Below are 11,790 nucleotides of genomic sequence, written 5' to 3'. Positions count from 1 at the left end.
GTGAGCTTGACGCCCAATGAGTAACCACAACCTAAACTAGCCGGATCATAGCACGATTTAATAATATCATAAAAATATCATCGAGACTTCCAGAACTTAGATCATCTTTTTGCCCCTTTCCAGCTCCTGACCATAGTGGCGGCTCCATACTAGCAGCCTCTCTGCTCCAGACAGCCCTTTCCTACTGCTCGGCTTATGACTAGCTCAAGGCGCTACAGGACTCACGGACTCCCATCAATTTCATTTACCCAACTCAATACCTCACTTCTCATTTCCAAATATTATAATCGATTATATAAAAATACATGCATGATCCGTGACATTGATATGGCCATGACAATTCAGTACTAAAAATACCAACATAATGATAATAAAAGTATTAGTTTAAGAATATGTTACTCACCTTGGCAAGTCCCCCGAATCTTAAACATAGAAAACCAAATGTTTTCTATTTTCTAGAATTTTCCTCATATTTTTCCCTCAATATTCTCCCTAAGTTCCTCAAGGCCTCTCCCTCTCTCTCTCTCTCTGTAATTAATGGTTTTGGCCGTGGAAATTTAAATGACAAAGAAGAGTTCACGAGGCCATTTAAAGGGAAGAGAAGGCGGTGAAAATGGATGAAATTGATTTGGATTTGGCGGTGCGGTATTGAAGAAGAATGGCGGTGGAAAAAAGGAAATGGATCAAGATGAAATTGAGTTGGACATGTGGAAAGGCAAGAGTGAAGGAGAATTCAACACATGAAAAGTTAAATTAAAGCTTATCTTGCAAATAAGTACTCATAAAAAAATTATTAATTTATATTAAATCGATAATGATAAGGAATATGAGGTTGTCACAAAATCAAATTAAACGACCCACACATATACGTGTGTACATGTATGTAAAATTTTCAATTTAATAAAATAATAGATGAAATCTACAAATATGTATATTGAAGAAAATTCTCGGGATGTTATAAACTCCCCATCTTTAAAGAATTTCGTCCCCAAAATTCAAGTAATCGAAAATAAGTTTATATTCCACAGGTTCAGGAGATCGAAAAACCTAGGCTCTGATACCATTTGTAAGATCCAAAATTTTTACACGTTAAAATAGATAAATACACATGAATTTTCATACAAATTATGAATACTTAGACAATTACAATTTCGACCAAACCAGTAAAAATTCCGATAAAATGCTACGATCCACCGCCACTTTTAACCTGAAAAACACTGATAATATATTTGGGGGGTGAACTTGACGCCCAATGAGTAACCACAACCTAAACTAGCCGGATCATAGCACGATTTAATAATATCATACAAATGTCATCGAGACTTTCAGAACTCAGATAATCCATGTGCCCATTTCCAACTCCCGACCACAGTGGCAGCTCCACACTGGCAGCCTCTCTGCTCTAGGAAGTCCTTTCCTACTGCTCGGCTTATGACTGGCTCAAGGCGCCATATGACTTACCGACTCCCATCAATCTCATTTACCAAACTCAATACCTCATTTCTCATTTCTAAATATCATAATCGATTATATAAAAATATATGCATGATTTGTGACATTAACATAATCATGATAATGCAATTCTAAAAATACCGACATAATGATAATAAAAGTACTAGTTTAAGAATAGGTTACTCACCTTGGCAAATCTCCCGAACCTTAAACATCAAAAACCAAATGTTTTCTATTTTCTAGAATTTTCCTCATATTTTTCCCTCAATATTCTCCCTAAGTTCCTCATGGCCTCTCTCTCTCTCTCTCTCTCTGTAATTAATGGTTTTGGCCGTGGAAATTTAAATGACAAAGAAGAGTTCATGAGGCCATTTAAAGGGAAGAGAAGGCGGTGGAAATGGATGAAATTGATTTGGATTTGACCGCATTTGGCCGTGCGGTATTGAAGTAGAATGGCGGTGGAAAAAAGGAAATGAATCGAGATGAAATTGGGTTGGAATGTGGAAAGGCAAGGGTGAAGGAGAATTCAACACATGGAAAGTTAAATTAAAGCTTATCTTGCAAATAAGTACACATAAAAAAATTATTAATTTATTTAAATTGATAAAGATAAGGAATATGAGGTTATCATAAAATCAAATTAAACTACCCACACATACACGTGTGTACAGGTATATAAAATTTTCAATTTAATAAAATAATAGATGAAATCTATAAATATGTATATTGAAAAAAATTGTCGGGATGTTACAAAAACAGTCATATAAGGTTGTGGAGGGGCGATCGACCTATATTAAACTTATTTGTTGTCACTTTGGCGGAATAAAAATAATACTCATCAACACAAACTAAATTATGACAACGTAATATGATTACTATCAATATAATACTATCACATAATCATTTTAATTGAAAAAATTAGAAGCATTTCACATGTCACTCACGCATGAGTTTTCATCTAGTTGAAAAGAAATAGACTACTCTTGGCACAAAATTGCCCGAATAATGGAAAATTGAAGAGAGCAGGAAAGTTGGCAGAATTTCGAGGAAGGAGCGCTTTCGGGAGGATGCCTGAGTCCCGTGTCATATGGACCCCGACGTTTCAAGATAAGTTCTGGGAGGATGTCATTAGTCATGTTGACTTGATCCCGTGGACTGACTACATCCAGTAGCCAAGTTTATGGATGATTATAGTGTGATAAGTGGCCGAGAAGAGGCAGAGTCTATCCATAGAAGACATCTCCACAATCGGCTCCGCACCGTGATCATGGGAAGATATCATCAAGTCCCGGGTTTCGTGATATTCTGTGTGCTGCTGCTCCTCATAGGCAGCTCATGGCGTTGTTCCTATGGAAATTCAGTTGCACTGTCGTGCAGACGAGAAGAAAGAGATGCGCTGCTCGAATTCAAGCAAAGTCTTGAGGAGTCGAACTCATCGAATGGCTTCCTCCGCTCCTGGGAAGGAGAAGATTGCTGCGACTGGGAAGGACTGAGCTGCGATAGAGCCACCGGACACGTCATCAGGCTCGAAATACTCCCCCAGGTAACACAGGTAAAAAACGACCCTTTTTTACAGGCGTGGGCCTTCCCTTCACCATGGGGACTCCCGCTACCATCAGATCCAGTAGTCCACGCCTCAGAGCTAAGCCCTTCCCTCCTGAGGCTGAGGTACCTGAACCACCTCGACCTCAGCGGCCTTCGCATACTTGGCAGCACTCCTATCCCTGCATTCATAGGTTCGATGAAACACCTGAGCTACTTGAACCTCTCGAACGTTGGTTTTCACGGAGCGGTTCCTCCCCACTTGGGAAATCTCACCAGCTTAGAGGTCCTCGATCTCCAAGCCCTCTGGCCCAATTATGGTTTACTCCTGGCCCATTCGCACTGGATTTCTCGTCTCGTGGCCTTAAAGTACCTCGACTTGAGTGGTGTACCTGCTAGAAAAGCACGAGATCTGATGCAGGTACTCAACACGCTTCCTTCCCTATCGCACTTGGCAATGAGCTCTTGTTTCTCGCCCGGCGCATTCAGTATATCCCCTGGTCTCTTCAACTCTAGCTTTCTCGCCAGACTCCAATACCTCGACCTCTCATTTAATTTTCTTCAAGGCCCCGTTCCTACTTTCTTGCGGAATATGACATCTATCAGACATCTCGATCTCCACGGCAACGATCTAAACTGTTCCATTCCTATTTGGTTCAGCGATCTTAACGGCTTGGTCCATCTCAATCTTGAGGGTAATCAGCTTGACAGCATTGAAGGAGGGTTTTCGTTTTTCATTAGAGACAAATGCCGCCTGCGGTTCTTGAATTTGGAAGGCAACCAACTTCAAGGGGAGATCAGTAGAAATTCCAGTGGAATCTGTGCATTTGGCCTCGAGTTCTTGAGCCTGAGAAGCAATCGTTTCACGGGCATTATTCCTGAGGGTTTGGGACAACTTTCAAGGCTCGAATTCTTGGGTCTTTCTTATAACTCATTGGAAGGCACGGTTTCCGAATTGCATTTCACGAATCTCTTGGGATTGAAGTACCTAGACATCGGCTACAACCATTTGACTGTCAAGTTGGACTCTGACTGGGCTCCTCCATTTCGACTCAATTTCATCATGATGAGATCTTGCAGATTCGGAACAGAATTCCCGCAGTGGATTAGATCACAAAAGGATGCCCATACACTATATCTGTCCAATGCCTCCATTTCCGGGGAGATGCCGCAGTGGTTGGCAACTGAACTGAAATTGAGGACATTAGATCTATCCAATAACTTCATCTCAGGGAGAATTCTTAACTTCTCTTCAACAATGGCGAGATTGGATCTCTCCTACAACCTGATCTCAGGATCGATTCCACCAAGTATTGGTGAAAATCTCGAAGTGGAATTTTTGTTTCTCAGTGATAACCTTCTAACCGGCCCAATACCGGCTTCATTGTGTCAGTTAAGGTCGGTAATTTCTTTGGACCTTTCGAGAAACAAGCTATCAGGCTGGATCCCCAACTGTTGGGGGAATGCAACTTCTAGCTTCATCTCAGGGAAACTTTGGAACTTCTCTTCAACAATGGGGTTATTGGATCTCTCCTACAACCTGATCTCAGGATCGATTCCACCAAGTATTGGTGAAAATCTGGAAGTGTATAATTTGTTTCTCAGTGATAACCATTTAACCGGCCCAATACCGGCTTCATTGTGTAAGTTAAGGTCTGTACGTTCTTTGGACCTTTCGAGAAACAAGCTATCAGGCTGGATCCCCAACTGTTGGGGGAATGCAACTTTGCCGTCTATCATAAACTTTTCATCCAATAGACTGTCTGGAGTTATTCCGAGTTCCATTGGAAATCTTGTCGTCAGCTCTTTACACCTGAACAACAATAGTCTCCATGGAGAAGTCCCAGATTCCTTTAGAAACCTGTTGGGATTGGAGATGTTGGATCTTGGAGAGAATAAGCTATCCGGAGTTTTACCTGCATGGATCGGGCGGGAAGTTCAGTCATTACGAACTCTTAGACTTCGAGAGAATCATTTCACTGGAACTCTTCCCATGCATTTGTGCTCATTGTTCCAATTGCAGATTTTAGACTTGGCAGGTAACAACCTGCATGGAACAATTCCACGTTGCTTTGGCTCCCTGATTGGCATGTCTCATCGTTCATCCTCGCCTGAACTGAATGATTCTCAATATGCACTTTCTGCCCCGGCCCCCCCTTCGATCCATTGGGATCAACAACCAGTGGCGGAGGTTGTGAAAGGAAGAGAGCTTGAATACACCACAAACCTGAAGTTCATGTTCTCTTTGGACCTCTCAAGCAATAACTTTTCCGGGCCGATTCCACACGAGCTGACATTGCTAACCTTATTGAACAGTTTGAATCTATCCCACAACCTTCTCTCAGGGAATATCCCGGAAAAGATTGGGGACATGAAGTGGCTGGAGTCGCTCGACTTCTCGGGGAACCAACTTTCAGGGGAAATTCCACCGAGCATATCTCTTCTGACAATGTTAAGCCACCTAAACCTGTCGGACAACAACCTCGCAGGTAAAATTCCAAAGAGCAGTCAGCTAGATTCTCTTTATGTGTCCGATCATTCTATATATTCGGGGAATCCTTTACTCTGTGGCGATCCACTTTTAAATAAGTGCCCGGGTCAGGAGGAGGCACCCACGCCTCCAAAGACCCCGAGCAGGGAAAACATGGGTGGCTCAGATCCGTTGGATAAGGTGACATTTTATGGAGTTGTAATGCTCGGGTTTGCGACTGGATTCTGGGGAGCAATCGGGATTCTGGTATTCAAAAAGAGCTGGAGAGCTGCCTACTTTACATTCACCGAAGAAATCGCAAACAAGATTTATGTGGCAGTATCATTGAAGGTGGCCAAACTGAAAACAAGAATGAGAGGAGAATGAGCAGAGGCAGAGCATAGAAGACTTGCTATCATTTCAGGTTGTTCCCTGTTAGTTTATATATTAAATGCAGAATATTAATTTAAGCTTTATTTTATGAGTATTTATTTTGTGAAGTAAATGCTATATCAATGCTGAATATTAATTTGAACTTTATTTTATGAGTATTTATTGTATACTGTGAAAAAAAATGTTCGAGTATAATTTGGTGGGCACTAACTTATTAAGGGGCACTCTTACACTTGTTTATATATATCGCCACCACTTTTACACATTCACTAATCAAAATTGGATCGAGCGCACCTGCACTACGCACGGATAAATTAAAAAGATGATAATAAAGAATATGTTAATGTCACAGTAATTTGATATTAAATTGTTTTTGGCAAAACGAAGATTGTAATAATAATTTATAAAAATGAAAAAAATTAATAATATAAAAAAGAAAAAAGGCACCACAAATAAGGAGAGAAAAGGAAGGGAGAGAGAAGGAGGGAGAAAACTTAGAGAGAATGGGTAATTGTTTTATCTCAAATATTACCATCATGTCATAAATGCAAAAGTGGTTAATTAATAAATTTATACTGTTATGAGAAAAAAATGGAAACTAAAAGTAAGATGAAAGGTGTTTTTCGATCTTTATAACTGTAGATAATATAAGAAAAGAAAACTCAATAGGATTAAGCACCCGTTTGGTTTGAGGTATGAAAACAGTAAAGCAATTGGGAATGAAATGACGTAAAATCAGATGTAATAGAAAACAAAATAACACTTTTTTTATTTGGTTTGAATAAGAATTCAAATCTATTTACTTTCATTTGACTCGTCGCCTATGGAGTCGGAATCAATTAATATTTTATTATTATTCATAATATTCAAATGAACAATAGGTATCCATGCGATTCAATTAGGGAAGGATCCATGCACACGTAGTAATGGGGACAATTGACACCCCTTCACCTTCAATAGTATCAAAAGTGATACTAGAACTTGTGTGCGTTTTTCCATATTAATTTAATTCTTTATTGATTGCCGATATTTCTATTAATTATATATATATATATATATATATATATATAAATGGTCTCATATTGCAATTCACAGAGATTTACTGCTACGTACAATCACATGTTAAATAGGTTGCGTAGACTAGGGCTCATCTTGGTTTCTTTACATGCCTGTTTTGATTGAATGGAACCAACCGAACAAAGAGATCGATAGACATGATATACTCACTTCCTTTATTTAAAAAGTCTCAATCGATCCTGAAACACTCAAAATAGTTGTTTAAACGCAAGACATATTTTGTAAAAAATAATAACCAAATCTCAAGAGTCAATTGTACTGTGGTTTTTTTTTAATAATAATAATTCAATTTTATACTTTCCCAAATTTAACAATTTATTATTTGGTAAAACAAACAACATTTGGATTATCCGAAGCCACGCTATATAGGTCAGGTCCAGATCCCGCGGACCATAAACACGGCAAATTACAACTCATTTCTTTACTATTCATTTTAACTCACTCACTGATCCCAGATAAAGAAAAAAAAAAAGCCCACACGATCATCAACTGAAGTCTGGGAATGAACATCAACTTTGCACCTATCAGATGACATTATACTGGACCAGTATAAAAAAAAAAAAAAGCAAGAGGATGTGACTAGACACTCAGATAAGACAACTCAAAATAATTCCATTGCTTTGGAGACAGTAAAAAAGAAAATGTGGTATAAAACGCAATTTAAACCCACTTTTTTCCCTCGCACTGTTATACATATGAGAAAAAGAAAACCTGTAAAATTTAGGTCTAAATACAAAAGATATTCCACAATATTTTTTCACATCCCGTGGAAGACAAAAATACCTTTCGATTCTATATAGGGTAAATCACAACTTATATCCTAATGTTTGCACTTTTTCTCTGTTTTATCACATACTTTATAAACCATGCGGCACACCCTAACTTTTAGGTTCGGATTTCAAATCTATCCCGCTATTAAATCCATCCATTTTCGATGGAAAATCTGAGGTAGTATGTAACAGTGTTGACGTGGAAACCTCAAATATAGGACTTCATGTTAGAAGTGAGTTTCGAGTCAAAAAATGAAAAAATGAGCCATAAAAAGATCGTTAAAATTGGTTTTTGGTATGCAAGTTTGAAACTTCAGAGAGTTATATATCTCAAAACGTAGAACGAAATTACAAGCCGTCAATTGTTGTAGCTTCCTTGCAACTAGAGTAATCTGACTATGTGAATTTTTATGATTGAGTGTCACTCTAATGGAATTCACCATTATATCAAAGAGAAAACTCGAGAGCTCATTAATGGCGAATTCCATCAAAATCATTTTTATTCCAAACAATTTACCTAATCAGAGTCCATCGTAATTTCGTTGTATGGTTTGAAAGATACAACTCTCCGAATTTTCAAACTTAAATTATGAAAACCGAGTTTCAACAACATTTTCATAGCTCCATTCTTTGTTTTCTGACTCACAACTTACTTCTAACCTATAATCCTATATATGAGCTTTTCATAACATCCAATAACTTACAAAGTGGTGGCCCGAGCGATGAGAAATGTAAGTTCGAATTTCACCCGATGAATTCTTCTTTAATGGCGAATTCCATTAGAGTCGTTCTAGATCAGAAAAATTCACATGGTCAGATTCCCCATGTCGCAAGGAAGCTACATCAATTGACAGCTCGTAATTTTATTGTACGGTTTAAGAGATACAACTCTCCGAAATTTCAAACTTTCATAATGAAAACCAATTTTACGGCATTTTTTGACTCATTTTTTTTTTTAGACTCCAAACTCGCTCTTAACATGTAGTCTTGTATATGAGGTTTCCTTAGCATCCAAGAACTCTCAAATCGATGGCTTGAGCGATGAGAACGGTCATCAGCTCGAAGTTGGCCCGATGAATTCTTCAACTTAGCCAATATAGAAAGGGCCCACAATGTGTCCACATCAGTGTCGTTATACGTCACGTCAGATTTTCAGTAAAAAATGAATGGATTTTAACAACGACATAGATTTGAAACCTGAACCTAAAGGTTGGGGTGTGTTGCATGTTTTATGAAGTATAAAATAAAACTGAAAAAAAAAATGTTAACGTTAGGATACGGGATGTCATTTACCCTTCTATATATATATATATATAGATATATGAAGATTTCAAGTTTTCGCTCATTCTTCTTATATATGTTATATAAAAATTATTTGATAATGTGATTCAAAAACAACTAGAGATCGTTGATTGCATTTGCACCCAATGAACTTCAAGTCTTGGATCTGCCACTAGGCTCAACAATTATTCATGCAAGATATTTTCCCATGCTATGCATGACCTCTCATAACTCTTTTTTCCTTATCCTTTTATAATCTCTAAAAAAATATAATTATTTTCTTAATTTTCTAGCATGTTTATAGATTATTCATATCAATTCAAAAGTATTTTCATTAATTAAAAATATTAATTAATGAAATTAATTCTTTTAAATGAGAATTATAAAGTGACTACAGTAAGAGCAGGCGAGAGCCTCAAAACATGAGGGATCAGATCATGAGAGAGAGGAAAGAGAGAGAGAGAGAGAGAGAATAATGGGAGGGAGGGTGTAGAAGTTGTTAGGAAAAAAATAGGGAAGGTCTACGTTGCAATCGATTGTGCCATGCAATCAAAATAAATTATTATAATTTTTTTGGTAAGATAAATTACTACAATTTAGTAAATTACTAATAAAGAAAGTAATTTCTACAATAAAAAAAGAGAAAGAAAATAAGTTGTACATATTTCAAAACAAATTATATATATTTTGAAGTAACCTATTCAAATTTTGAAATAAAGCACAAAAATTATGAATTACTTTACTTAGTGTTTTAGTAAAATACTTGATATTTACTTACACTTTTGGTAATTTACTTGATGATATAGTGCAACCAAACTTATTGATTGCTCCACTGAATTCCCCGAAAAAATAGGGTAGTTAAAAAAACTAATAAAATTACTCACTTATCCTTTTAACTTCCTCTACACCTAACAAATTTTAATTTATTTTAACTTTTAATTACTCACTTTTATTTTTATTTTACAATTGGCATTTGGGGGAAAGTTGCACCATTCTACCCTTTACCCTTTTTGTAATACAAGATGCATTGCGACGCACAACGTTCCATAACTTCTTTTCTTACCCTTTTATAAACTCTTAAAAAATATAATTGATTTTCTTAATTTTCTAACATATATATTTAAGTACTCACTTTTAATTTATTTTAACTTTTAATTGCTCATTTTTATTTTATTTTACAATGGGCATTTTGGGAAAAGTCACATCATTTCACCCTTTTCCCTTTTTGTAATACAAGATGCATGCTCGTGCTAAGCATAGCGTTCTGTAACTTTTTTCTTGCCCTTTTATAATCGCTTAAAAAATATAATTATTTTCTTAATTTTCTAACATATATACATTTTTATAGCAATTAAATCATATAGCACTTAAAAAGTATTTTCATTAATTAAAATATTAATGAGTGTTTTTTTAAGAAGACTGCAGATTGTGAGATGAGAGAGTAAGAGCAGGCGAGACAATCGAAACATGAGGGATGAGAGAGAGAAGAAAGAGAGAGATTGAGAGATATTAATGAGATGGAGAAGATGGTGGGGAGTTTAGGAGAAAAATAAGGTAGTTAAAAACAATAAAATTACTCTTGACCTTTAACTTCCTCTACACCTAATAACTTTGAATTTATTATTCTTATTTTTAAAATGGCTATTTTCTCGATAAATAAAGTTACTAAAACTACCATCATATTCTTTTTTATGATAAAAAAAAAACATACCCGTGTTGTGCACAGACTATCGTATATTTTTTTTCTTGTGCTTTTAAACTATCTTAAGAATTATAATTATTTGTTATATATTTTCTTATATATATATACATGTTATTATGTAGTGCGCAATTAACGAAATTAATTAAAAATACAAACGAATAAATTGTGTCATGGGATCATGGGAGAAAGAAAGTAAAGAGTAGAAGGGCATGTTTGGTTCGCAGGAAATGATAAGAAACAAAATACATATTCTGCACGGAATACACATTCCGATGTTTGGTTCACGGGAATACGGAATAGGTATTCTGAATGGGCATCACAATCCAAAGTTCATAAGGATTTTGAAAGCCCCTTTGAATGTCCGGAATAGCCATTACTTATCCCGAAATAAATGTGAAAAGACAAAAATGCCCTAACAATTCCTCAGAAATTTCAATCCTCTACCATCGCTTATCTCTCTGTTTCCCCGACATTATGTTTTGCAACCCTCTGCAATTCCTCCTCGAAGCCCTAGCTTTCTCAAGCACTCCTCCGACTGCGATTCCTCCCTCAATTAGTCGATTAGGCTTGATTACTATTTAATTGCGTCAATTAGTAGTCTGTGGCTTAATTAGGCTAGAATGTGAATAATTTGTTGTTGATTGTTCCAATTTTCTTTCGAATTGACGCATGATGAATGTGTGACGATGAATGGATGTGACCGAGTGGGTATTGGTCCAATTGGGTGTCAATTTGGATTAATTAGGTTCAATTGAAGTAATTAGATTTGATTAGTGTAAAATTGACTTAATTAATGATTCGGCCGAAGGGGCTAATGTCCATTTTGCATCAATTTGGGGTCTTAGGCTTAGATGTTGTAATTAGAGGTCAAATTGCTCAAAATTGGTCCAAATCGAAGTTAGTCTCCGGTTGTGTTTGTTCCTACTGCGTCAGTGCTTTGAAAAATCGAAGTTAATCTCCAGTTGGGTTTATTCCTACTGCCTCAGTACTTTGAAAAATCGAAGTTAATCTCCAGTTGTGTTTGTTCCTACTGCCTCAGTACTTTGAAATGTGTTGTTTGCTATTACCTCTCAGTGCTGAAAGTGTTGTTTCATACTGCCGAA

At 36.7% G+C, this 11,790-nt stretch overlaps 1 protein-coding gene across 1 annotated transcript; it reads left to right on the top strand.

Moving 5' to 3' along the window:
* The first annotated feature begins 2,491 nt into the window (after positions 1–2,491).
* On the top strand, positions 2,492–6,075 carry LOC116197784 (receptor-like protein EIX2). Its single transcript, XM_031528030.1, has one exon. It carries the CDS (start codon positions 2,633–2,635, stop codon positions 5,849–5,851), a length of 3,219 nt encoding a protein of 1,072 aa, XP_031383890.1. The 5' UTR covers positions 2,492–2,632; the 3' UTR covers positions 5,852–6,075.
* The last annotated feature ends 5,715 nt before the right edge of the window (positions 6,076–11,790 follow it).

The sequence above is a fragment of the Punica granatum genome, chromosome 2 (assembly GCF_007655135.1).
Source record: "Punica granatum isolate Tunisia-2019 chromosome 2, ASM765513v2, whole genome shotgun sequence".
Taxonomy (NCBI): Eukaryota; Viridiplantae; Streptophyta; class Magnoliopsida; order Myrtales; family Lythraceae; genus Punica; species Punica granatum.
This window is presented reverse-complemented; position numbering and strand designations above follow the sequence as displayed.

Bases quoted from the DNA above. Each gene is read 5' to 3' on its own strand.
- LOC116197784 (XM_031528030.1), top strand. From the start codon at position 2,633: ATGGATGATTATAGTGTGATAAGTGGCCGAGAAGAGGCAGAGTCTATC.